At 48.5% G+C, this 27,870-nt stretch overlaps 2 protein-coding genes across 4 annotated transcripts; both read left to right on the forward strand.

Annotated features, from left to right (window-relative positions):
• Positions 1-1,373: 1,373 nt before the first annotated feature.
• LINGO4 (leucine rich repeat and Ig domain containing 4) lies at positions 1,374-6,500 on the forward strand. 3 transcript variants are annotated; one of them, XM_072769120.1, is made up of 2 exons: positions 1,374-1,600; positions 3,468-6,500. In XM_072769120.1, the coding sequence occupies exon 2, from the start codon at positions 3,990-3,992 to the stop codon at positions 5,937-5,939; it is 1,950 nt and encodes a 649-aa protein (XP_072625221.1). In that variant the 5' UTR covers positions 1,374-1,600; positions 3,468-3,989; the 3' UTR covers positions 5,940-6,500. The 3 variants fall into 3 exon arrangements, with proteins under 3 accessions (XP_072625221.1, XP_072625223.1, XP_072625222.1); XM_072769122.1 differs by having other exon boundaries at positions 4,145-6,500; XM_072769121.1 differs by lacking the exon at positions 1,374-1,600 and having other exon boundaries at positions 2,243-3,595; positions 4,145-6,500.
• A 7,068-nt stretch (positions 6,501-13,568) lies between these two features.
• Positions 13,569-27,852, forward strand: TDRKH (tudor and KH domain containing). The gene is made up of 14 exons (XM_072769126.1): positions 13,569-13,666; positions 20,206-20,354; positions 21,068-21,174; positions 21,761-21,950; positions 22,851-22,990; positions 23,088-23,415; positions 24,530-24,690; positions 24,904-25,076; positions 25,296-25,360; positions 25,847-25,998; positions 26,231-26,332; positions 26,604-26,700; positions 26,884-26,971; positions 27,151-27,852. The coding sequence occupies exons 2-13, from the start codon at positions 20,231-20,233 to the stop codon at positions 26,934-26,936; spliced, it is 1,692 nt and encodes a 563-aa protein (XP_072625227.1). The 5' UTR covers positions 13,569-13,666; positions 20,206-20,230; the 3' UTR covers positions 26,937-26,971; positions 27,151-27,852.
• The last annotated feature ends 18 nt before the right edge of the window (positions 27,853-27,870 follow it).

Consider the following 27,870-nt stretch of genomic DNA (forward strand, 5'->3'; position numbering starts at 1 on the left):
TTTCCCGGGGTCTAAAAAAAAAACTAGATATGTGGAGGATAAGGATGGGATGGGGGGATGGGGCTGGGATAATTTTTTTTTTTTTTTTTATGGAATTTGGGTATAGGGATAGAGTACAATGGAGGCCAAGAGCATCATAGATAGAATTAGAACTCAAGTCTCTTATGTGCACTTTAGAAATAGACTTTAGGGGTCAGCGCAAATCTGATGGGAGACACACATCCACATGCAGGTGAAACACAAACACTCACAAACTCAAACTGCAATTATGCGTCTCTGTAGACTCATTTAATCTGACACAATTTTTGTCTTCTTTGAGGTCACAGCTCAGAGGCACTTGTGGCCTCAGGGAAAAAGTCCCATCCTGAGGGACCCCAGAACATTTTCATGGTACACCAACCTTAGACTGGGGGATGCCCAAACTCAATCCCAGCCCCAGCTGTCTTCTAGCACAAGGAACCCCAAAAGAAGAGACGGCTGCGCACTGGTCAGCCAGATGCCCCAGACAGACCCTTGGAAGAGTCCTCCTGTCATCATGGAGAAAGAAGCCAGACACAATTTCATCCCAACTCCCGCAGGGAGGAGACCAGGGAACAGGACACACACCTGTTTTTCTGGCTGGGATTGTGCCCCTGAACTTCTCTTGGCTTTACAAATCGCTGTGAGCCCTCCTCTGAGGGATAAACAGCAAGTGATGTGGGGGTGTTGTGTTCCTCTCAGGGGAGGGCTTTAGCTGGCTAAACATAAACCCCAACTTGGGCTATTCTTTATAAAATGATTTCAAAGGCCAGAGGTGTGTGTGGCAGGGGCAGGGGTGGGGTTCTTAAATCAGATTACAGACAAAGAGCTCTCCTGTCTCATTCCCTTGGGGGAGATCCAGGCTTCTAGCCCAGCAACACATGAATATCATAAGGATTGAAGCCCCTGCTCTGAGCAGCACCCCAGTGAGGCTGGAGCCGCTCCTCAGGAACCCTCACTGAAGGAGTCTCAAATTCAGCTCCATGGCAGATGTTCTGGACTGAGAACTTTCCCCACAAAATGATACCCGTGGGAGACATTTCGATTGAGAGGCTGCACAGAATCGCCCTGCATCTGGGAGACTAAAAGACAACCCACAGGAAGGTGCTTGGTCCCAGAGCTCCCCAGAGGGGAGTCAGGATGCCCACAAGAGACCCTTTGGAGCCGCTAGCTGCCTCTACCTCCTGACCCCTCCTGAACCCCCAAAGTCTCCCTCTCGGCTCCCCCCCTTCGCCATCCTTGTAGTGGCTCTTGCTGCAGCCCTCCCTGGTTGCTTTATTTATTTATTTTGCACCAACAGGGTTGCTGCAGACTCATTCTCGCCTGGTTTAAAAAGAGAGAGAGGAAAAAAAAAAGGAGAAATGCTTTCTGGCTCTTTTCTCTACCTCAGTCTTGGCAGCAGCAGCCACAGCAGCAACAGCAGTCACAGTGGGCAGGCGGGAGGGCAGCAGGCAGCGGGCAGGCAGCAAGGAGGGAGACTCACCCACCAGGAGGTAGAGCTCCCCCGGTGCAGCTTGAATAGGAAGGCCCCCAGCCCCGGACAGATGCAGTGTCCAACTTGATGCCCCCCCAAGCTTCTCCGGTAAGTGACCCTGCCTCCTGTCCCGAAGCTGCAGCTGCCCTTCTCGGTAACATTCTCAGAGACAAGGCCAGACTAGCAGGCTAGAGGGTTTGTGCCCCTCCTTTCCCTCTTGCCAGACCTCCCCACCGCCCCATGCCCCTTCCCTCCTGCCAGCCCCACTGTCCCCAGCTAGCCTTTGATCCCGGCCCTGATCCTGGCCTCACTGGACTTTGATGGGAAAACTAAAAGGTCCCAGAGGCCCCTGGGGGGAAGGACTCTAAGGAGACCTCCCTCCAGCTCCCCAGTGCTTCCTCTACCTCTGGGAAGGGTTCTCTACAATCAGTGTGGAAATTCCAGAAATCTTTCCCCCAAGAGCCTCCTCCCCGTGCAGGTCCCTGTGCCTATCAGGTCTGCCTTAGAGGGGATATCCAGGTTCAGATGTATCTCTGGACTGCCAGACAGGGACAAGAAGAAGAAAGTTTCCTGTTCCTTAAAGGGATAATGCCCCAGACCCCACCTCATTTAAAGAAAGAAGTGGCTCTGACACCCATTTCTTCCTGCAAAGTGGCTGGAAGCCAGTCCTGTAGCCATGGAGACTGGCAAGGGAAGTTTGTGATTAAATTAGCCACCTTATAAATAAAGAAAAGGGGTTGTCCCCAGATCCCCCAGCCCCTGGCCCAGCAGGCTTTCAGGACTAAGAAGAAACCCACAGGAGTGGGAGGCAGGGAAGCTGGGTTACATGCTTCACTGCACTTTTGCTGAATGCAGAGCAAAAAGGATGAGCAGGAACTGCAGCGGGAATGATAAAGAGCTAGCTGTCAGATGGACTTCCCAGAACAGGCACAGGGAGGATGAGGGAGACTGGGACACATCTGTCCCTGGAGAACTCTCAGCATGCCAGAGATACCTGCTAGGCTGGGCTGGGGACCAGAGGAGCCTGGTCTGCAGCCTCTGCCTGCCCCGGGCCATCCTCTCTCATCCCAAGCCTTGGGATGGTGTCCTACATCGCTCTGCCTCTTTGATCTCCAATTTCCAACTACTACAGCAGGAGAGCCACCAGAACTGCCCTTCTGAAGGAGGGTTGCAGAGGCTAGTTCCAATCAGGATCCAAGGTTGTGATCCTCCTGGATGGGAACAAGTCAGACCATGTCTTAAACTGCCTCTCCTAAGTTCCACATGGGAGAAAATGGGGCATGTGGGAGAGGGCTGACCCTTTAGGGCCCAGGCAGCCTGAAGCTCCAAAGCCATCTGGATCTGCAGCTACAAAGACAGCCAGGCATCCTGCTTCCCAGGGAGCATCACTTGTCTCTGGTTCCATCCCTTTAGCCCTCCCTTGCCAATTCCAGGACCTCCCCTCCCTTGTGCAATGCCTGTTGACACCAACCCAGGAGACTTGAGGGTAAATTCACCACCCACGAGGCCCGTCTCTATAACCTCCACCAGTGCCCGTGGCCGTTCTGCTCACCATCGTCCTGATTCTGCCCAGGCCCACGGTGCCCAGAAACCCACTTGCAGTCTACGGGCCATGCACATGGCCTCCCAGCCTTCCCACATGCAGCATGTGGAAGGTGTGGTCTCCCCCTTGCCTGTGTCTCCTTGGGTCACAAAGTCTGGCTCTAGAGTATCACTCAGGCAGCTGGATCCCAAAGGGACACGACGGCCCTCAGATTCACACCTTGGACTAAATCAAAATACCATCAAGTAGGGAGAGAAGAGAAGCCTGAGACTGAGGACTGAGCAACAAAACTCGAAATGTGGGCATCCCCTGGGTCCCTTGCACAGCCCAATGTCATCTACAGGCGCTGCCCTGAGGGTTCTTGTGAGGGATTCAAGTGCCCCCTGCAGCCCGTGCCAGAGCTAAGGTGCCACTGGGCTTTTGTCCATGCAGGCATTTCGGGGAGATTGGATCCTACTAATTCAGGGCACCAGGCCCTGGGCTAGGCTGCAGGACGGCAGAGGGACAGTGAGTGGAGCCTGGGAGAGCAGAGCCAAATGTGTTTGGAGGACTTAATCAAGGTGAGGACCTAGCTCCAATCTGAATCCAGGGATGTGGTTCCCCCTGAGCCTTAGACAAAGCTGTAGGTAGATGGCACAGGAGGAACAAGGGTCGGCATGGGGGTGGATGGCCAACCTTGGGGAGAACAAGTATCAGGGAGAAGGAGGGACTTGAGGTATTCTTGGATCTGCAGATACAGGAAAAACCCATCCCAGGGAGACTCCGGGTTACTTCCTTGCTTCCTGTCCCATTCACATCAAGCTTTCCTCACTGAGGTCAGGCTTAACTAGGGCTCCCTGAGCCAGGAAGTCCTTGGCCTATGACCCAGGCCTGGGAGCAGGAGGAAAGTAGCGGTTCCCCAGAGAGGAGGCCAAGGAGGCCCCTGAGAAGGTGGCCCACCAGAACTGCTCCTGGATGGGAACATCTGCTCCTGGGTCTGCACCCCACATGCCAGCAATGCTGAGACAGATAGCTCAGTCTCTCGTTCCTCTGAGGAGGTCCAGGGAAGTCCAGGGTCACCAGCCTCTGAAGTCACTTTCCAAAAAGGACCATGTCATCATCTGTTCCAGGATTGAAGAGGGGATAGCTATGGCCACAGCTCCAAAGAGAGCCCCGGCCCCATGGCTCCCTCTCCTGTTCCTGTTCCTCCTGCCTGGAGGGAGCTGTGGCGGGTGCCCTGCCGTCTGTGACTGTACCTCCCAGCCCCGGGCAGTGCTCTGTGCCCATCGGCGACTGGAGACTGTGCCTGGGGGACTCCCACTGGACACTGAGCTCCTGGACCTGAGTGGGAATCACCTGTGGGGGCTTCAGCAGGGGATGCTCTCCCGCCTGGGCCTGCTCAAGGAGCTGGACCTCAGCTACAACCAGCTCTCCATCCTTGAGCCTGGAGCCTTCCACGGCCTCCAAAGCCTCCTCACCCTGAGGCTGCAGGGCAATCGACTGCGAATCATGGGGCCTGGGGTCTTCTCAGGCCTCTCCGCCCTCAAGCTGCTGGACCTCCGCCTCAACCAGATTGTCCTGTTCCTTGACAGAGCCTTTGGGGAGCTGGGCAGCCTCCAGCAGCTGGAGGTGGGAGATAACCACCTGGTGTTCGTGGCCCCAGGGGCCTTTGCAGGGCTGGCCAAGCTGAGTGCCCTCACACTGGAGCGCTGCAACCTCAGCACAGTGCCCGGCCTGGCCCTCGCCCGCCTCCCAGCGCTGCTGACCCTAAGGCTTCGAGAACTAGATATCGGGAGGCTGCCAGCCGGGGCACTCCGGGGGCTGGGGCAGCTAAAGGAGCTGGAGATCCACCACTGGCCATGCCTGGAGGCCCTGGAGCCTGGGAGCCTGCTGGGGCTCAATCTCAGCAGCCTGGCCATCACCCGCTGCAATCTGAGTGCCGTGCCCTTCCAAGCGCTCCACCATCTGAGCTTCCTCCGGGTCCTGGATCTGTCTCAGAACCCCATCTCGGCCATTCCGGCCCGAAGGCTCAGTGCTCTGGTGCGGCTCCAGGAGCTCCGACTGTCAGGGGCATGCCTCACCTCCATCGCGGCCCACGCCTTCCACGGCTTGACCGCTTTCCATCTCCTGGACGTGGCAGACAACGCCCTGCAGACGCTGGAGGAAACAGCCTTCCCTTCTCCAGACAAACTAGTCACCCTGAGGCTGTCTGGCAACCCCCTGACCTGTGACTGCCGACTCCTCTGGCTGCTCCGGCTCCGCCGCCGCCTGGACTTTGGCACGTCGCCCCCTGCCTGTGCCGGCCCCCGGCACGTCCAGGGCAAGAGCCTGCAGGACTTCTCAGACATCCTACCTCCGGGGCACTTCACCTGCCAACCAGCCCTGATCCGAAAGTCCGGGCCGCGATGGGTCATTGCAGAGGAGGGGGGGCATGCTGTTTTTTCCTGCTCTGGAGACGGAGACCCAGCCCCCACTGTCTCCTGGATGAGGCCTCAGGGGGCTTGGCTGGGAAGGGCTGGGAGAGTGAGGGTCCTAGAGGATGGGACGCTGGAGATCCGCTCAGTGCAGCTACAGGACAGAGGGGCCTACGTCTGCATGGTCAGCAATGTCGCTGGGAATGACTCCCTGAGGACCTGGCTGGAAGTAATCCAGGTTGATCCACCAAATGGCACTCTCTCTGGCTCCAACATCACCATGCCAGGGATCCCGGGGCCCTTCTTCCTGGATAGCAGAGGGGTAGCTATGGTGCTAGCAGTTGGCTTCCTTCCTTTCCTCACTTCAGTGACCCTCTGCTTTGGCCTCATTGCCCTCTGGAGCAAGGGCAAAGGCCGGGTCAAACATCACATGACCTTTGACTTTGTGGCACCTCGGTCCTCTGGGGATAAGAACTCTGGGGGTAACCGGGTCACTGCCAAGCTCTTCTGACTTTTCCTTCCACATTGGAATTCCAGCCAAGCCAGCTTCAGGTACCAAAAGGGAAGAAACTCAAGGCTGATTGGACCAGAACCTAATCCCACATTGTGCCAGCAGCTAATGACGCCTCCTGCGAGTCTGCCTCCCCCTGCTTTTGCAGTTTGAGGGTCCCAGGGAGAAGATGTAGACCTGTAGTCAGCTCAGCCCTCCCCACCCCCCACGAAGCAGGAAACATTCTCAAGGCTCCAGTCTACTTGTTGGCACACGCTTACAATCACCACCAATTGCCAACCACAGCTATAAAATTATTGCAGAGGTGAGGCTGCAAAGTGTTGCTTGCTTCTCAGAGTTTCTACTCCTCAACCAGGCAGGCTTCCCTCTTTTTTCTGCTCTGTCCTCTCCCCAGGCACAAGGAACTAGGGCCAAGGACCTCAGGCAAAGAAGATGTGAGTGTGCCATGGGGGTGGTGGTGCAGACTACACATCAGTGCTGTGTCTGCATGAGCCTCCAACCCGTTCCATCTGTCTCATCATTAAACTTGCTGCCAAATGGCCACAACAGTAGCAGCCTAAACTAAGTGTGATATCCGGAATTTTATTTCACTTTCTCCCCCTTCACTGTTAGTAGATCTCTCCCTTCCCACCTGCCCACTGAACACATATCCCAATGGGCTTGCCTAACATACAGGCTTGACACAGAAGGCCCGCCAGAGATGTTCTGGAGAGACTCCCACTCTGTTTCAATTTCAGCCTTTTCCCTGTCCTCTGCATCTCTGCAGCTGGAGGAGAGGTCCTCCACCTTCCAAGGGATCCCTCTGCAGAAATCCCTTTGTAGGACACCCAGCTCCTTCCTTCTTTCCCGTTCTTGTTGGGATCTCCCAATCACAAATCTCTGGTGCTTGGAGGAAGAGTACAAAGAGGGCTCCTAGAAAATGCCTAACAAAGGCAAGAAGCTGCAGTTGTCCTAAGAGAGAGTCCCAGAACCCAGCAGGCCCCGGGGCTTAGAGAAAACAGGCAGGAGTGGCACCACGCACCATAGTGAAAAGCAGAGGAAGAGGCAGCAGCAGGATCTGGCTTTCAGCAGGTGCCCTTTGTTGTCTGTTTAGTGCAGCCCAAGGGGGACGCTGACTCCAGAGAGAGGTCACTGCCTGCCAGAGACCCCAGGTACAGAGGCGTGATGGGAGAAGATGCTGACTGCCTCCGAGTGTGCTTCAAATAGAAGTCAAGGCAGAGCCGGGGATTGGAGAGGCAGCAGCCTCAGCATCGTCAGAAGGGGAGGAGTGAAAAGAGAGGAGGGGCAGGGAGGAGGGACTGAGAAGCAGGGAGTCATATGGCCCTGGGGAGCCTCTCTCTCTGCAGCAGCATCTGCTCAGTGTCCTTAGCTCCCCTCCACGCTCAAGAGCCCCCAACCACCCTTCAGTATGCAAGCATCATGAGCTTCCTAGCGATTCCTGCTGCTCTGTCCTTGCTTCGAGGAGACTCCACTCATTAGAAGATTCCCCAGCGCAAGCTGTCCCTGACCAGGGAGGAGCAGGTGCCCTCCAGCAGGCAGCCAGACTTGATCCGAAGGCAAGCTCTTCAGTGAGGCCCGGGGAAGAGATGGGGGTGGGGCCAGAGATGAGAACCCCACAGATTGAAGAGTCCAACAATCTTGAGAAAACGATATCCCTGAGCCTCCGACCCTGCCCTCACCTCCCCACACACAATTCTCTTACATCCTGGCGACCTCCCCTCTCCTTACAGGCACCCAGAAAGGTTTCCCTGGCACAGCCCTCTCCTCTCCAAAATCTTCCGGCCACAGCTTTCTAGGTGGGGAGTGGGGGTCCAGTACTGGAGGTTCCTACTCTGTGGTAGCCCCCACCCACTCTGTGGTGCAGTGAAGGGCAGAAGCAGCACTGCTGTGTGGACAGATCTCTGGGAAGCCCCCTGAGGAGGTGGGGAACAGATGATGCGCCCAGAGCAGAAGGTGCAGCTGCCCTGGTCCCAAAGTCTCCAGGGCAGCGCTGCCCAATAGAAATAGAATGTGAGTCACTCCCGTCGTTTCAAATATTCTAGTATTACATTCAAAAAGCAAAAAACCCAGATACGATTACATTTTGACACTATATTTTATTTAACCCAGGGTACCCAAAGTATCATTTCAGCATGTTATCAACACAAAAATTAGTAATGAAATAGTTTACATTACTTTTTCATATTAGGTATTTGAAATCCAGTGTGTATTTTACACGTAGAGCACATCTCAATTCAATCACTGAATTTTCACCAGAAAGATCTGAGCTGTTCTTAGGCTCGATAAAATTCATTGTTAAACGCGTATTTTCACACATCCAAGTTGTCCCAAACATATGAAAAGTTTTCCAATAACTAGATCAAGTGTCAGTTTTAACATTTAAACTAACTTAATTAGGGCAGCCCCGGTGGCTCAGCAGTTTAGCGCCGCCTTCAGCCCAGGGCGTGATCCTGGAGACCATGGATGGGGATCGAGTCCCACATGGGGCTCTCTGCGTGGAGCCTGTTTCTCCCTCTGCCTGTGTCTCTGCCTCTCTGTGTATCCATCATGAATAAATACATAAAAAATCTTTTAAAAAATAATAAACTAACTTAAATTGAAATAAACTTAAAGTCCACTCCTTGGTAGCACTAGCCATCTTTCCAGTGCTCAAAAGCCACATGTAGCCAGTACCACTCTGATGGGCAGGAGAGCTGTAGACCCTGCACCTCCAGGCATGGACAAGGGCCTCCCTGGCAGAGGCGGGCAAAGTGTCCCTTGAGAAGCACCTTCCTCTGGGGAAAACACCTGTGAAGTGACCGCCCACTACTGCCTCTTATTTTCCTTCCCACACTTTTCCCTAAGGCCCTTTGATGTGACTAGGTCACTGTGATGAGCACTTCCACAGCTTGTCCAATCATCAGCGAGTTAGTTCCTTATCTTACCTGCCTGGGAAGGCTGCCCATAGCCCAGATGCGACTGTACAGGCTGTGGGGATTGTATGTGAATGCAACCAGGGACACACAGGCTGGGGTGTGTGTGTGTGTGTGTGTGTGTGTGTGTGTGAATGCAACCAAGGACACACACTGGTGGTGTGTGTGCATGTGTAGGGATGTCACAGCCCACAGAGTGGGGGGCGCAAGCTGATAGAGCCTCTCCCCAGGGCAGCACAGGAGTGGAGAGAGAAGGCAAATAACATCTATCAAGAATCTGTCCTATGTCAATGGCTTTGTATGTTTTCTTATTGAATCCTTACATCAACCCTATGACACAGGACATCTGCACTGAAGGTCAAATAGAGTAACTTGCTCCAGGACACACAGCTAGTCAGTGAGGGAACTGTTTTTAACTCGGGGCTCTTGGCTTCCAAACCCAAATGCCTTCCACCAGGTGTACTGCCTTAATCATTGCCTGCTCTTCTGACCTCTCACCACCTCTCAGCTGAAGAGCCTGACCCAGGGCCTCTTCCACACCACCACTCAGAACAAGTCTCTTAGGGGGACCAGGCCAGCTGCTAGCCCTTCCCAGCCTTCAGGAACTCAAAGGCACCTGACTCAGGAAGCTGAGGGTTGTTTGGTTGGTTGGTACCCTTTCTCCTCAGTCCCCTCTCCAAATGTCCTCACTGTCTCTGCTCCAGGGACTGGCAGAAAGGGGCAGAAATTCCACAGATCAGATGGACTGAACTGAAATCCTGGATGTCAGGGATGCCTGGGTAGCTCAGTGGTTGAGCATATGCCTTTGACTCAGTTCGTGATCCTGGGGTCCTGGGGTCAAGTCCTGCCTCGGGCTCTCCCCAGGAGCCTGCTTCTCCCTCTGCCTGTGTCTCTGCCTCTCTCTGTGCCTCTTGTGAATAGTTTAAAACAAACAAAAAGAAATCCTAGATGCCAGCAACAGAGCCTCTCACATTTTGGAGGCTTCAGATTTCCTGGGTCCTTTTCTGGGTTCTAACCTCAACAATCTCTTAGGTTATAGAGAAGCTGCTTGGGAATTTCCAGTGTGGCAGAATAATCTATGAACTATTTCAGCAGGTGAGGGTCTGGGGGGAAAGGCTGAGGACAAGCCTGCCTGGTCTCTCTGGCGTCCGTCATAGGCAAGGAAAAAAGGCCGGGAAAGACAGAGTGGATGTTAGCATAGGTCAAAGCAGCTTCTCCCTTTTCCTGTTCCACTCCTCCCACCAGCTTCCCTCTCTCAGGGAGAGACAGGAGACTTCAGGGTAGGGAGGAACTTTTGCTCAAAGCAGTGAGTATGTGGTGATTCAGGATGGAGAGCACTTGATACCAAGGACTCCTGAGTCCTCTTCCTCCAAACTACTCTGTAAGGAAAATTAAGTAGGCAGGCATAGAGCTGAGTGGTGGAGGCCACATATGCAGGGGACACCTGCCACAATCCATCAGTCTGATCTAAAGACTAAAGAGCAGCACAGCATAATTGCTGACTCTAAGGCCCAACCTCTGGGTTGGGTTGCTGGTTTCTGATGCAGAGCCTTGCATCATGGGGGAGGAAGGGGTAACTCCTACAACAAAGAAAAAAATGACTGTTTTCTAAAAAAACAGATGACTGGGGGATCCCTGGGTGGCTCAGCGATTTAGCGCCTGCCTTTGGCCCAGGGCGTGACCCTGGAGTCCTGGGATCAAGTCCTACATCGGGCTCCCTGCATGGAGCCTGCTTCTCCCTCTGCCTGTGTCTCTGCTTCTCTCCCTCTCTCTCTCATGAATAAATAAAATCTTAAAAAAAAAAGAAAAACAGATGGCTGAACACTGTTTGACTGGACTGTTTGCTTGTTGTCCAAGAAGGGAACTCTGAGTTCCAGAGCAAAGGCTATGGAACCAGGCTACTGCCTTTGAGAACCCCTCACTGCCCAGCCCTCTAGCTGAAGTCCCCTTTCCTGTTTGGCTTATTGAATGGAAACACCTGCTAACTGAATGTTCTGTAAAACGCAGACCTTAAGTTAACTGGTATCACCTACTCCTGCACCCTGTTTAGAGCACCCCTTCAAGGAAAAAGGACAGACTCTTCGGAACTTAATAGGAGAAAACGGAAACTGCAATTCACCGAATCCCAGCCTCATAACCCTATCTTGACTTGGGCTCTTGGAGGGGTGCATGAGATGACAAATCCCAAATAGGATTTGAGAGTTTGGAATCCTCTCACCTGGAACTATCCCTTCTGCCCAACCTCCCTGCTCAGCCAAATTAGAAGTTAATTAGAAGTCAACCTTCCTTTAAAAAATTAAGGGGAAAAAAAAAGTGATTACAACTGGTTTTCTGCTGCTCTGATTAAGAAATTCCTCATGTGGTTAATTTGTAATCCTTTTTTAAAAAAAAAAAGATTTTATTTATTTATGAGAGAAACACACACACACAGAGAGAGAGAGAGAGAGAGAGAGGCAGAGACACAGGCAGAGGGAGAAGCAGGCTCCATGCAGGGAGCCCGACATGGGATTTGATCCCAGGTCTCCAGGATCACACCCCAGGATGAAGGCGGCACTAAACCACTGAGCTACCGGGGCTGCCCATTAATTTGTAATCCTTTTTGCCCACCACGTCCTATTGGAGCTAGAAGGTAATGGATCCATAAAGCAGGCCTGCACTTTCTACAGCAACAATGGACATTCTTCCTTGAGTCTGAACTATTCCTTTACCTTTTTGAAAGTAAAAATGGCTATTGCAACCAAGGCACTCAAATACCAAGGAATAATCTTAACAAGAAATATGGGAGAATCCCTGGGTGGCTCAGCAGTTTAGCGCCTGCCTTCTGCCCAGGGCATAATCCTGGAAACCCAGGATCGAGTCCCACGTCAGGCTCCCTGCATGGAGCCTGCTTCTCCCTCTCCCTCTCTCTCATGAATAAATAAAATCTTAAAAAAACAAAAAGCAGAAGTATGTTATCCAACAAGTCCTTTTCACACATTGCTGATGAGAGAATATAAAGCTTCTGCGGAGGCAATTTGGTAATACATAACACCTTTACCAAATTTTTTTCAAATATGGCTGATGGAATGAAAATGAGAAGTCTTTGGGAGGGAGGGAATTTGCAAAATTGTCTGTATCCTAATGAAAAAATGCACATAAATCTTTGACCTAGTATTCACAGCCCTAAGGATTCATTATACATATATACAAAAGCCAGATGAAATATACTTGGGTAGCAACATAATATGAAAGGCTTGTTTAAAAATATCTTAATCTAACCCTCAGGCTACTGTGAAACTTACTACGAAGCAGATACACGTGCTGCTATGGTCAGGTATCTGGGCTATACAAAAGGAAATTGCAAAAAATATCAACTGAGTAAAAAATATATATAAGATGCATATAATGTATGGATATAACATGGGTATGTTCGCTACAGAATATTTTGTGAAAAATTTACAAGAATCCCATAAAACTGGCTGCCTCTTGAGGGAAGGGAGCCCTTATTCACTGTAATAACCTTTTGTGCCTACGAATTTTGTAGAATGCGTATTACTTATTCAAAATGCACATTTTAAAAGTCAATACAGGGATCCCTGGGTGGCGCAGCGGTTTGGCGCCTGCCTTTGGCCCAGGGCGCGATCCTGGAGACCCGGGATCGAATCCCACGTCGGGCTCCCGGTGCATGGAGCCTGCTTCTCCCTCTGCCTATGTCTCTGCCTCTCTCTCTCTCTCTCTCTCTCTCTCTCTCTCTCTCTCTCATAAATAAATAAAAAATTAAAAATAAAAAAAATAATAAAAATCAATACAAATCGAAACCCTGAGGCCCAAAGGCATCGACTCCCTAGTTGACCAAAGACACAACCTGAGCATCCACGGAGAGCTCACCGTGTGCCGGGCACAGCGACAGAGCTGCTGCAGAGAGCTCCGGGCTACCGGGCGCGCCGCACCCCAACCCCGGGGGCGCCCGGCCGCGGAGGGGGTCCGGCTCGGGAGGAGGCTCCCGCCGCCCAGAGGCGCTCACAGGCCCAACCGTCCTTGACCGTCCCAGGCCCGGGTCCTGGACGGCGGCTGCAATGCCTCCTCCGAAGGGAACCGCCGCCCTCCGCACAAGTGCCCCACCCCCACCCCCACCCCTGGCTGTGCCCTCGCGCCGGTCCCCTCCGCCCCTGGGGAGGGCGCGCCCCTGTGCCCCCCGCCCTCGCCGCGTGCCCGCCCCGCTCCCGCGCGCAGCTCCTCCGTCCACCTCTCCGCGCGGGCCCTTCCGTGCGTCCCCAGGGCCTGCCGCGGGTCAGGACGGGTCCCGGCAGGACAGCACCGAGGAGGCCAGTGGCGCGGCGCCGCCCGTCGAGGGGCCGCTCTCCGCGAGGTACCTGGGGGCCGGTGGCGAGGCGTGGCTGTGCCCTGCGGCGCTCGTGGCCTAGCGACGGCGACGCGCACGCGTGACCCCACGCCCTCGCACCTCGGCCCCCGCCCGCGGTAATTGGCCCGAGGCGGGCTGGCGGCGCTCCGAGAGCCTCTAACTGGCTGCCTAATTCTCAGCAGGTGCCGCCGGGGGGCAGCGGCTGACTTCCCGGGCCCCGACTGGCCAGCGCCCGGGCCGGCGCATCCCGGTGATTGGCTGCCAGCGCGCCGCAGCCCCGTCACTCAGGGGCAGCCCGCGGGAGGATTGGTCGCCGCGCGAGCCTGGCGCTGATTGGTGCGGCCGGGCTGCAGGGGCGGGGAAGCGGGGGCTGAAGCGTGGCGGGCGGGGCGCGAGGAGGGAGGCGGCGGCCGGCGGGGCGCGGGGCTAGGTGCGAGGAGCGCGGCGGAGCGCGGCAGCTGACTGGAGGAGCGGTAATGGCGGGGGCCGGGCCGAGGGCCGAGGGCTGAGGGCTGAGGGCCGCGGAGCGCGGCGGCTGACTGGACGGGCGGTAAAGGCGCCGGGGGACAGGCTGGGGAGAGCGGGCGGCCGGGCGGGGGGGAGGTGGCGGCGGAGGAGGCGTCGCCGTCGCCGCCGCCGCGCCCCGGGTGTGAGCTTCCAACCGCCCCGGGACGTGCTCGGGCCCACAGCGGCCGCTGCCCGCGTGTTCGCCCCCAGCTGGTGGGGCTCCTCGGACGGGCTGTGTTTGAGACGAGAACCGCCGTCAGTGGAGCAGTTTGCCTCGTATTTTCTCCAGTTTTTTTCCTCCGGTATCTCTAAAAGGATGGCTCCTTGAGTCGGGGGTTTGTTTACCAGTCTCGCTTCTCACCAAGCAGATCTCCCCCGTGGGTTCGGGCTGAAGACTCCCCTGTCGAAGCCACGTTTTTATTCTCGTCTCAACGTGAAACGGGTTGGCTTTCTTCACTCGTTGGGTAAAAATCAGTGTGGCAAGGATGAGAAAACTGAGCAAGCTGCTTCAGTGCAACAAGCCCGTCACCATGTTCCAGCTACTCTGTAGGTTCTGGTTGTTAGGAGATAAGGGGATGAGAGGTCCTGGCCCCCATGGAGCTTGCTACATTCTTAAGATGAGGTGACTCCCAACGATGTTTCTAAAATAACACAAAAGTAAGCTTTCCTTATGCCTATTAAATAGTCAGCAACTGTTTCGTGTAAATGTCAAGAAATTTCAAAATTGGCTTCTGAAAAGCATCCTTTGTATGTCTCACCTTGACATGATCCACGTGTCTCCTCTTTACTCAGCTTCCCTTAGAAACTGTTGGGTGTTTTTTGTTTGTTTTTTTAGAAACTATGATCTTAAATCCAACCTTTTCACGTTCAATTTGAAGTAATAAAATCAAACACAAGCTGGCACTCAGTACTATGGTTATATCCCTGGTGCCATTGTATTGTTTCCCCACTTATTTTTAAAGAGAAATCAAACGAACTAATATGCACATAATCGCAAAATCATACTTGATGAATCAAGTAGGTATTCATTCTTTGAGACTTCAGCTAACTCGACATAAACTTCATTTGTAATATGTGAAAAGGAGTTGAGTGAAACTTAGGTTTCAATTAAAATAGAAGTTACCTAATTTATCCTTGTCGTGGACTTTCATCTTCCCACCACTACATTCCTTCCACCACCAAATCATTAATATTGTGTCTCAAACACCAAGTGCTCAAATGAGAAACCTGATAGGGGGCTCCTTGAATCAATTATTAGGTCTTGTGTAGTCTACCTGTTAAAACTCTCCTCCTTGTCATCTCCATCATTGGCACCTGAACTAGCCTCTAAATTGGTCTCCCTACCCCCCCCCCCCACTTGCTGCCCTCAATTCATTCTCACTACAGACACAGCAGTTAAGAATCACAAGCAACATATGTTGTGAAAGGATGTTTGGAGTACTATGGAAGCCCATGGTAATGAAACCCAACCAAGCATAGACGGTCAGGATGGCGGGGGGGAGGGGGGGGGGCGAGGGGTGAGGGAGTTGGCAGCAGAGCCAGAGGAATATCAGATGTTAGATTTTTTTTTTTTTTTGCCTTGATCTTGATAGTTTCTGAACTGGGGTGAAAATGCTATTAGTTCTTTGAGTCTCCTTAAAGAGGTCCCTTTGTGACTGGTCTTCAAACCACATTGTGTACTGCATTGTATAGAAGTGACTGACTATATAACCTTAGGGAAATCCCTTTATTTCACTTGGCTTCAGTTTCCCCAGTTGGAACGTTATTAGTAGAATCAGATCATTTCTTTGGTCCTTCCGATTCTAAAACTCTATGATTTCTTAGGCATAAATTGTGGCCAGAAAGGTGGTGTTAAAAGGGAAACAGCATTAGAGTGCTGATTAAGTTACTGCTCTGTTCACAAGATTTATTTCCCCAAATCTTTAATGCCTACAGACTCTTGCCTATCAAGTAAGACCTTCCCTGCTGGATAGGAAACCCCATGACTGAAGCTACCAAGTCTTTCTGAACTGTTGTATGCCCCAGAGCCAACCACACATTGAATACTCAGTATTTATTGGTTTGAATGCAGAAAAATGATTTGTATTTTAACAAGGTGGTTTCAATTCTGTGCCATCTAAGAAATCTTTTAAGTTTCGGTTCCACTCAGCTGTTACTTTAGCCAAGAATTTATATTGTCTCTGCACTGCCTCTAATTATTTGATTTGGTGGTCATTTTTCCTCCTAGACTGTATTTCAGGGCAAGAATTCTTATTCCTACTTGTGTTCCCAGCATGTGCAGCTGGTAACAAAGAACTAGCACTATAATAGTGAAGACAAGCTTTGCACTTCAGAGACCATATGAGAAAATATATGAAGTAACCACTAGGTAAAAGAAGTGAACTCTTTTTTTAGATACTCCAAATAAACTATCTCTTAATATAAGAAAATAGTCTGAGGTTCAAAAAATTCAAGAATTTAAGCAAAAATCTTTATGAAACAGAGCTTGTTTCCTTTGGTATATGCAAAAGTGATACCACCCAAACTTGCACAGAGAGCAGTGAAAGGTTTTATTTAAAGGTTAGGGGAAAAAATTTTTAAAAATAAAGGTGAGGAAAAGAGAGAAGCTGATTCTTTTTTTGATCCAGGTAAGAAAGGAACCTCATAACTCAAACACCCATTAAACTCCATTCTTTCCTTTCTACCTACCAAAAAAGGAAAAAAAGCAACCGTATTCCTCCATGTCTATACTAGATCTCCAAAAGGGATATATACTGTATATATTGGATCTTCTTACTGAGTAATGAATTGCCTGAAATAACAAGACACTTGAAAAAGTATTTTTTCTGTTCCAGGCCTGATTGAGCAAGAGAATGGATGAAATTTATTTAAAGCTATTGGCTAAAAACATAGGCAAACTTCTGGAGTTTCTATCACATTTAGAGTCAAAGTTTTATTCCTGAATAGGTCCTGTATTAATGAGTATATTTTTAGCCTTCCTGGAATACAACCAGTTTTTTTTAAAGGTAAAAAAAATGGGCAGCCCGGTGGCTCAGCGGTTTAGCGCCACCTTCAGCCCAGGGCCTGATCCTGGAGACCCGGAATTGAGTCCCACGTCGGGCTCCCTGCATGGAGCCTGCTTCTCCCTCTGCCTGTGTCTCTGCCCCAACCCCTCTCTGTCTCTCTGTGTGTCTCTCATGAATAAATAAAATCTTAAAAAACAATTTCTTGGATATCATAATCATCTGGGTTGAATTTGTGTACCTGGAGGCAAATCATAGCATAAAATTATATTTTCTTATTTTTAAAGATATTTATTCGTGAGAGACACAGAGGCAGAGTCACAGGCAGAGGGAGAAGCAGGCTCCCTGCAGGAGCCTGATGTGGGACTCGATCCTGAAACTTTGGGATCACGCCCTGAGTCAAAGGCAGACGCCCAACCACTGAGCCACTCAGGCATCCCTTCACTAGTGTTTATTAATCTTGAATTTCCTGAATAAAGACACCAAGTACTGTTCTGCTGAGTCTGTGTAAGAGAAAGGGGGGGGGGGCTTCTAAAGTCACTTTGTTAGGTTTTTAATAACCAAATAATAACCCAGACCCTGGGTAAGAAGCTGGGTAACCTCTCTAAGCATATATATTCCTCTGTAAAACTGGAGTTGACATTTCCTACCTTACAGAATTGCATAGCGATTAAGTTAATGGAAGTAAAGTGCCTGGTGGCATAGTAGCTACTCAGCACATTTATCTTTTCATCTTTTTCATCCTTAGTGCCACAATAACATCTAACACATGGAAGTGCTTAATAAATGTGGTTGACCTAGCTTGCTTGAAGCCAGTCTAGAGGACATAGGCATAACAGACACACACAGTTGCATACAGTGTGAACGAGTGCTATCATGGAAGTATCATAAGGGCAGCATGAGCTAAGGAGAAACCTACCCTAAGTCAGCTAGGGGAAATCCCACAGGCCTCAAAAGTGTAGTAGTAGAACTGAGACGTGAGGAAGGAGTAGGGTTTTGCCAGAGAGACCAGATGGGCTAAGGTGTATAACCAGAAAGAAGTGACACAAGGCCAGAGCAGGGACACACAGGCACATAGAGCATGTCCTGTCCCCCTGGTAGCAGTGGAATTAAGAGTATAAGGTTGTGAAAGTCATAGGCAGAGATCGGATTATAAAGAACTTTTCATGCCATTAATGAGTTTTTATGTAGACAACAGAGTTGCTGAAGTTTATTCATTCAACAAATATTTATTGATTAGCTACTGTGTGCTAAGCACTGATGAACAAAACAAAATTCCTGCTCTGTGGAGTGTACATTCTATTGGAAATACAATCAAAATGAAGACATCACAGGTCATTATGATAGCTCTGGCTTATAATCATATAGTGAGATTGAAAACCACTGGGAGGCTTTGAGTGGATGAATAATGTTATTGACATCAGCTGTTGAGAATAAACTGGACAATGGCAAATACCAGAATATAATGGATTGCAATAATCTAGACAAGAAATATTGGTGGTCTTAGCAGTGGAGAGGCAAAATGTGGTCAGATTCTGGAAAATCTGAAGGTACAATAAATAGGATTTGCTGACAGGCTAACGGTGCTATTTGAGGGAGAAGATGAATAAATTTTTTTACCTGAGAGAGTAAAAGAATGGACTTGTCTTTACTAAGTCAGCCAAGACCACAGGCAGAGGGTAAGATCGGGAGCTCAGCGTTGTACCTGTTAAGTTTGAGATGCCTATTAGATATCCAATGGAGACGTCTCATAGGCAGTTGGTATACAAACCTGAAGTTCAGGAGAATGGTCCTACCTGGATCTATGAATTTGGGAGTTACCATTATACAGATGGGATTTAAAGCCAAGCTGTGAATGAAACTTGGTGAGATCACTAAGGAAGTGAGGTAGAACCCACAAGAGGGCATAGGACAGAGCTCTGGGGTGTTGCAGTGTTTAGAGGTTACAAGCAGGAGAAGAAAACTGACCGATGGAGCACCCAGAAAGGGAGAAGGAAAACCAGAAGGGTGCTATTGTGGAAGCCAAGTGAAGAAAGGGTCAGAGCAGGGGGCAGTCCTCAGTTGTGCCAGATACAGGGGCGAGGGCATGTAGAGTGAAGACAGAGAATTGGTCATTGTGACGTCCCTGGAGACCTTGGCAAGAGCAGTGGGAGTGGATTCAAGAGAAATTGAGCACAAGAGTATTGGCACTGGTGAGTTTTCCTATAAAAGGAAGGGAAGAAATCAGAAGTGTTTGGAGGAATAAGTGGAATCAAGAGAGGATTTTCTTTAAGAAATAAGAAACAGTGGCATGTTTGCTGAAAGAGATCCAGTAGAGAGGAAAACATCAACAATACATGAGAAGGAAGGAGAGCAACAACACTTTTATGAGAGCCTTCAGTGCCAGGAGTAGAGACAGTTCATCCATGGCCACAGAAAGATTTGAGCATAGATAGGGGTAGGTGGGTAATTGTGGTAGAACTGAGTTAATATTTTCTCAGAATGCTGTACTTTCTCAGTGGCATAGGAAATAAGGAAGATACCAGATGAGAGTGAGGATGGAGGAAGTGCTAGAGGCTTGAGAAGAAATAGTATGAATTGTCTGGAAGGGTGAGAGAAGTTATAAGAAAATCTAGTGATGATGTAAAGATTAGCTTGGCAGCAAAATGAAGGTACAGTATCAGTCTAAGAATAATGAGGCCATTGCAGTGGTCCAAATGAGATCTGATGAGCTGAATCCAGCACAGTTGATGTTGGATGTTAGCATCTAGGTATTCATTGAAGCTGCAGGTGTAGATGAAATTGCCATGGACCGCAGAGTGGCAGTAGCAGTGGAGAGAGGCCATGGGAAGACAAGCCCAAGGCTGTAAAAACGCTTCCAGGGAAAGAGGAGGAGAAACCAAGAGAAAGGTCCCAGAGGTGAGATTAGGTAGGGCTTATACATGCCATCTAGGTTGACTATCTGGGAAGTTGTAGTTTTGGTGAAGGAGCAGGGCAGACATCCTTTCAGTGTTAGCTGAGAAATAAATAGAAATCAGGAGTATAGATAAAAGAAAAAAAATAGAAGGAGCAGAACCTGAAACTGGACCTGAAAAGCCACTCTTTGCAGAGACTACAGCTTCTGGAAAGCCCTAGAGGCATGGAAGGGCACAGATAAGGGATTTTAAGTAGTCTGATGTGAAATCTGAAGGCTTATTTTTGTAGTGTTTGATTCATTTAATAATTTTTTTGTTCCTTCATCTTATAAAATTGTGGTCAATGTATGCTTTTCTTTGGGAGGGGGAGGGAATGAAGTATGTCTCTAATTGTATATGTCCCTTGGTAACTTTTAAAAATACCCTGAGACCTTTTACATGAAGTAGGTTTTAGAAGAAAAAAAAAGATTTTGAGATGGCTCAAGCTCTTGTTTTGGAAAGGTAGGCAGTAGTATTCTTTTTAATAATGCTGTAATATGTTCCCATGCCTCTCTGCCAATCATAAAGACATAGGATGAAAGCTTCTTTTCCGTCACTTACTTATTTCAGGATGTAAGTCTGAATACAGCAGAAAATGTCCACTGAACGAACTTCTTGGACAAGTTTGTCCACTATTCAGAAAATAGCACTGGGCCTTGGGATCCCAGCCAGCGCAACGGTTGCCTATATCCTATACCGCAGATACAGGGAAAGCAGAGGTATGTGAACCCCCCCCCCCTCCGGGTGTACATATGGAGATGTTCAAACTGTGCTCTGGCCTTGTTAAATTGAAATGAAAGTTTTCCTTGGTGGACTGGATATGTCTGTTGGGATGTAATTGGCTTTCTGTGAGGGATCTTTGAAACTAGTTTCTTCTTTTCTTTGTTTTTAATGTGCAGCTAGTCTGAATTGATAAGCTCATTTTATAATTCTATTTATCTGTTCCCTTCAACAGCAGCACTACAATGGGTTCTTTTTTGATCTTTTTTGTAAGCGTCTATACTTCTCCTTTTTATACACTCCCTGTATTTAGTTGTTACAAGGGTAATCATAGGGTCACGTTTCCCTACAGGCTGGACCTAGAGAAAGGATTTAGGTACAAATGGAAGTTCTGAGCCCAGTGGACTCCTTTTAGCCTTCATTCTTCTCCAGGAGTCCTCTCCTGGGAGATACAGTTTACGCAGAATCCAGCACCCTTTCCTTGCAGGTCCAAATGCTTTCCACATTTTAGCATCTGAGATAGGATTCCAGAGACAGTGCCCATCTTCCAGTCTTCTGAGACTCTCCAGTTCCTACTCAGATGCTGCTTCTCCTTGTCATTATGGTTGAGATCTTTGTTCTATCTCATGGATCATTCTCCTTGACAGCTAGCTTCAGGGGAGGGCTGGGGTACTTTGGATGCTAAGTCTGATCTGAGCCATGATCTGTGCAGAAGAGCGGTTGACATTTGTTGGGGAGGACGACATCGAAATAGAGATGCGAGTTCCCCAGGAGGCTGTGAAGCTCATCATTGGCCGGCAAGGAACCAATATTAAACAGGTAAGTGTGCAAGCAGGCAGTTGGCTTTCCCAGGGATTGATTCTGCTTAATCTTGCTTCCCTCCTCTGCCTCCACTCACACTATGTATGTTTTTAGAAAATACAGAACTTTTAGCTAACTATGCTCTTTTCCTTCTAGAGAGGAGTCCTACTTCCTAGAAAATGAAGGACTCAGTTAGAAATGGGGATTTTTGATTGTATGATTCTCAGCTTGGTATAGCTTGAACCATTCTTTTCTATTATGGAATTAATGAGCCCTTATTGTTAGTAAATGTTGAATTGCTGCCGAATTTTTCTTTTGTTCATTTGAAATGTCAAGAAAACAAAATATTTGATTCTCTATCCAAATAAAATTAGGGGGAAAGAGGGTTGGAAACACAAAGAGAAACTGTTTTGAATTAACTGCTATTTGAGGTTACCTTTGTCATTAATAGTCTTTCATAAGTACAGGTAATTGAGGACTGCTTATAGCATCCTGATTTAGCTAATTACTGTCCAGTTCCATCTACCTCCAGGGTTACGTTGAGAGTATACCTAGCTGACGAGCTGTTTCCAGAGCGTACAGCCATGTATCCTTTTCTCTGCAGCTACGGAAACAGACAGGTGCTCGGATTGATGTGGACACAGAGGATGTAGGTGATGAGCGGGTGCTGCTTATCAGTGGGTTTCCTGTTCAGGTGTGCAAGGCCAAAGCAGCCATCCATCAGATCCTGACAGAGAATACCCCAGTGTCTGAGCAGCTCTCAGTTCCCCAGAGATCCGTGGGCAGGATCATAGGTACCACTGGACAGCTTCCTCTGCTTTTAACTTTTTTCTTCACCTTTGTCTTTCTTTCACGTCTTCTCAAGGATTTTTCCTGGCCTACTTCCCTTCACCTTGTGGGGGGTGGGGGCGTTTGGTGGTGGTGCTGGGGAGACATTGAGACCAGAGCTTTACTTTTTTAAAGAACCAGTAGTAAAGCAAAACCCATTACCTCGGGAAGGTATATGATCTGAACCTTACAAATAGATTCCAGAAGGGTTCGGGTAAATGTATTTACCTCATAATAGATATTTAAAGGGAAGCTAAGCCTGCTCGTTTTATCCCAGGTTTTTCATTTTCTTTTAAGATTGTATTTATTTATTTGAGAGAGAGAGAGCACAAACGGGGAGGGGCAGAGGGAGAAACAGACTCTCCACTAAGCAGGAAGCCCAACGTAGGGCTCAGGACTCCATCCCAGGACCCTGGGATCAGAACCTGAGCCAAAGCCAGACTCTTAACCAACTAAGCCACCAGGCACCCCCCAGAGCTGTCAAGATAGTAACCTGTTACACCTTCCCCAAGCACATTCCTTATGCTGCTACTAGAGACAGAGAAATGTCTGTCCTTGGTCCAATGTTTCAATATACTGTGTAGGATATCTTCTTATGAAGTGCCGGTGTAAAGTATGCTGAATGGTCAAAAAGTGGAAATGACATGAAGTTATACTAACCAAGAGTTTAGGTAAAAGAGAAAGAGCAGATAGGCCCTAGTCCCCTTCTTACAGTAAGAATTGCAGTAGCTCCTGCTTTCTATTCAGTATCTTATATTCTGTTCACTTTGGAAGTGACTCTTCTCTCCCAGTATATACAAAATAGTGATTCCTCTAGTAGTTTGGTGAGGAGGGAAGCACAAGTGTTTGTGTGCTTTTCAATGCAGGGAGAGGTGGGGAGACGATTCGTTCTATCTGTAAGGCCTCTGGAGCCAAAATTACCTGTGACAAAGAATCAGAGGGGACGTTACTACTATCAAGACTTATCAAAATCTCAGGAACACAGAAGGAAGTGGCAGCAGCCAAGGCAAGTAGCTAATAGGCCTGAATTGTGTCTAAGAATGAGAACCTTTTACTCCATCCTCGGTGAAAATATCTGGTCACAGAGCTCTCTCTTACTACAGCATTTGATACTGGAGAAAGTTTCAGAAGATGAAGAACTTCGGAAGAGAATTGCCCATTCTGCAGAAACCAGAGTCCCACGCAAACAGCCAATCAGTGTAAGAAGAGAGGAAGTCACCGAGTCTGGTGGAGCTGGAGAGCCAGCTTTGTGGAAAAACACTGGTACTGGCACAGAGCCAGAGCCAGCTACGACGCCACTGGGAGCTCCTTCCCAAAAAGGAGGTGGTGACATGGCTGGTGTAGGGCCAGAAGGTGCTTGGGAGAAACCCAATGGTGACAACTTTCAGAAATCTGGAGTCCAGACCAGTCCTGAGATGTCCATGTTTGAAAGTATGTAACAAAATGGAAACCCATTTGCTATATGGAAGATAGAATTACTGGCTTGGATAACCCAAAATAGGAAGCAGTAAAAGTAATTTGTTTTCTTGACAGCACTTATATAAGTCTCTTCACAGATGTTCCTTTGTATGGTAATATATTAGTATTAATATTTATTATTTATAATCCATATTAAATACTGTTAATACTTAGTATGGATAAATACTAATTCATTACTGTTTAATATTTAATATAAGTACTAATGATATTTAGTAACTAGGGTTAGTACTAAACATAAATAATAATTTTCGGAACACAAACCAGCTAGTGATTGAGAATGATACAGAAATATGCTACTTCATGGGGCCCCATGTGACTCTTGATCTCACGGTTGTAAGTTCAAGCCCCATGTGGGGTGTAGAGATTACTTAAAAATAAAATCTTAAAAAAATATACTAGTTCACAGGAAACTACTCTAAATATATCTAAAAGTAATATATCTAAAAATTGAATTTATGTGATATTCTTTCACAGATTTATTAAATAAGTAAAATACTCAGCCTGGTGGGGTTTTGTTGGTTTGTTTTGGCCTATCTCATTAGTGCTTTTAAAAATCATCACCGTTAAGAAGAATGAAGACTGTGAGCATCCTCTTCTGTGCATAGGTTCTGGGATGGGCAGGGAAGACCAGGGGCCCTAAGAGGTTTGCAGACTTGTTCAGGGTTACATAATGAGTTAGTGATAGAATGGATCTGGAATAGGCCCACCTATTTCCACTGGTTCATGCTGCAGCTAGCATATGGAGGATTTACCTTCATTATAATTGATGTCTGACTTGAATACATGGCAGATGATTAGGAATGTAAACTCTTACTACTCTGTTACATAGAAAGGTACACAGCTCAGCTTACTACCTTTCTTCAGGATAGTCTTGTAGGCTTCATCCAGTTGTCCCTCAATTGTTTTTTTAAATGGTAATAGCCAAAAAAAAAAAATTAAAAAAAAAATGTAATAGCCACTTGGTGTTTGTACCTCTGATAGAGAGGCCCCATTTCAACCAGAGATGCTTCTGATATGGTCACCAGCTTAGGATTCTGTAGCTTAGCTTGTTTATCCCTGTGTTTAGTCCCTAGTCCTGACTTCAGTTTTCATGCCGATGAGTTCCTGGAAGTCTACGTCTCTGCCTCCGAACATCCCAACCACTTCTGGATCCAAATCATTGGCTCCCGCAGCCTGCAGCTGGATAAGCTTGTCAGTGAGATGACCCAGCACTATGAGAATAGTCTAGTGAGTTGCCATAGGGGCAGGGCTGGGTTGAATGAAAAGGGGGCCTATTTTTTTTTCACTGTGATATGTTCTCTTTTCCTGGGAAGCAACTACTTGTTCTTTCTTCCTTCCAACTACTTGTTCTTTCTTCCTTCTTCCTCCTGCTTATCTTTTTTTTTTTTTTAGCCTGCCCATCTTAACTCTCCCCATTTTGATCCTTATCCTCATGTGCAGCCTGAAGACTTGACTGTGCATGTGGGAGACATTGTAGCAGCACCTTTACCTACAAACGGTTCCTGGTATCGAGCTCGGGTCCTTGGCACCTTGGAGAATGGGAACCTGGACCTGTACTTCGTTGACTTTGGAGATAATGGAGATTGCCCACTGAAGGACCTCCGAGCACTCAGGTCTGTGGAGGCCAGGATGGAGTCCCAGTTAACTCGGCCTTGGCCATAGCTGGTGGTGTGCTCTAGGCACTTCTCACTTAGGGGGATTGGGAAGAGAACCTACATACAGAGAGCAGATGATTATCTTCTCCAGCTGAGTTAATTGGTGATCTCTAGAAACAAGGACTATAAGAGATCCTTCCTGCACTGGGATTCTAATTTCAGTTTCTTTCACTTTAGGAGTGACTTCCTAAGCCTTCCATTTCAAGCAATAGAGTGTAGTCTGGCACGGATCGCCCCTTCAGGTAAATTTTTTTTTTTTTTTTTTTTTTTACATTTTTATTTATTTATGATAGTCACAGAGAGAGAGAGAGAGAGAGAAAGAGGCAGAGACACAGGCAGAGGGAGAAGCAGGCTCCATGCACCAGGAGCCCAACATGGGATTCAATCCCGGGTCTCCAGGATCGTGCCCTGGGCCAAAGGCAGGCGCTAAACCGCTGCGCCACCCAGGGATCCCCCCTTCAGGTAAATTGGTCATATCGCCTATTGACCTTGCCTCCACATAGAATAACTCTAATACAGCACATGGAAGGAATTCTCACATTCCCAGGCTTTTTGAGTTCTGGGGGCTCAGGTGTCTTTTCCTCCCCAGCAGAAGAAAGCAGCAACCTGGCAGGCAGACATACATACCTTCTGGAGTAGAAAGAGGTGGTTCCAATTTCTCTCTAGGGTGTAATCTCACCCCGTCAGTAGGGACCCCTTCTTAGGTTATCCCTGCAATCTTTTGCCAGGTGAACAGTGGGAAGAGGAAGCTTTGGATGAGTTTGACAGACTGACTCACTGTGCTGACTGGAAGCCCCTGATGGCCAAGATCTCCAGCTATGTCCAGACTGGGATCTCAACTTGGCCCAAGATTTACTTATATGATACTAGCAATGGGAAGGTACGACTGGGGTCCACTCATTGCTCACTGTCTCTTCAGTATATTTATAGTCTCATTCACTTTTTCTTTCCCAGAAACCATTATCTGATATTACTCCTACCTCACAAGATCCTGCTGCTTACTGTTCCCCACTAAAGGAATGTCTTTGAAGTATCAATCCTAACTCCTTAGTTCTTCAGATATTCCCTTCCCTATAGAAAGAACATCATTCCCTTTTCATTTTTCTTCTCAGAAACTTGATATTGGGTTAGAATTAGTTCGTAAAGGATATGCAGTTGAGCTTCCCGAAGACATGGAAGAAACCAGAGCTGTCCCAGACATGTTGCACGATGTGGTGAGTGAGCCATTGTGACTACATGCAGGGCACTGCCTCGGGGCAGACCTGGTGCCCAGAGAGACATGAGGGCTTCTAGTTAGGCGTGACATTTTGTGGAGAGCTTTCCTAAGGAGTTGTTACACAGGTTGGTCGATGGAAGCATTGTGTCTCTCTTGGTAGCCAAACTCAACTGCCTTAACCAGATCCTGTGGGCAAAATGATAGGGTGGCCTCTCCTTACCCACCAGCCAACACTGCATTCTTCCTTTTTCTCGTCTTCATCCCTATAGGCCACAGAAACAGATGTCTCTCTTGGCAGCATGCTCACTGAGCCCAAGAAGAGCCCTGGAGAGATAGCAAATACCCTGTCTTGCCTCAGCTTATCAGGTACAAGCTGCATTTCCTCCCTAGAGTATCTTTGGAAGTTACGGTTTTTCAATGAGTCTTTCCAAACTAGGGACGATGGTAAAAGTTGGCTCTTAAGCAAAGTGATCACTGAGCACTAAGAAGCCCATTTTCCCCTGAGTCTCCATGGCTGTGCCTAACTTCCCCTCCATTCCTTCTAAGCAGAAGCTGCCTCTATGTCTGGTGATGATAACCTGGAAGATGACTACTTACTCTGAAGTTGGCTTCAGCCACCTCTGCTGCCTGCTTTGCTGTGAGTGCAGCTCTCATCTGTCTGTAGCAACAGGAAAGTACAAGAGTGACAACAGGGGCCTTGCTTTATTCTCTTCCCTAGCCTGTCTCAACACTACTCTGCCACTGCTTTCCTGCAGCTTCACTCTCAGGTTGAGCCCTTTCAAGCTTTTTGTGTCTGTGTGTTTGTGTCTTTGGCAGGACTTGGCACAGGATTTGGTGCCTGGAGAGAGGGGCCTATGATAAAGAGATATGTGCAGTCCTTCCTCTATTACGTACGTGATCTGGCTTACTGTGGACCAAATGCATCCTCTTCTGTTGGACTACCAGAAAAAGTGTGGGGTAGAGGAGGATAAGTACATGTCCCTACAGGGGGATGTCTTCTTCCAGAGTTTGCTTCCAGGATGCTCAACATCTGGCTCACTGTTCTCTGCCAGACATTGATGTTTCTGCAAGGCTGTGTCCTTTCTGAGGCTGGGAAGCAGCCAGAAGTGATGATTCTGCAGACTTCTAACTCACCTCATCAGGTGACTCTGTTACTTAAAGGTTTTTGAGTGGTGAACTCAGACTACAGTTGAGTCAGGAGGCAGAAGCAGAAATCAACATGACTATGTTAAAAAGCCTCAGGAAATGGGAAGAAAACACTGCCTCCTGGCCTTAACTGCTGATATGTTATTGGAGATAGGTTCTTTGAAACAGTTGCTCCAGCTATTTCCCTGTAAACTTTGGTTAAAATATAAGTAGACAACGGGAGAGCGGCTCAGGAAATGTTCTAAAGTGCTAGTGTAGTATCTATATGTACACACACGTCCATAGAGTGAAAGAGAACTTATATGGCTGTTTGAATCATTTGGGGGGATTCTTTGCTGAATAAAGTTCTCAAGAAAATTATCAAAAACTAAATGTTGGTTGAATCAAGAT

This window comes from Canis lupus, chromosome 12 (genome assembly GCF_048164855.1).
Source record: "Canis lupus baileyi chromosome 12, mCanLup2.hap1, whole genome shotgun sequence".
NCBI lineage: Eukaryota > Metazoa > Chordata > Mammalia > Carnivora > Canidae > Canis > Canis lupus.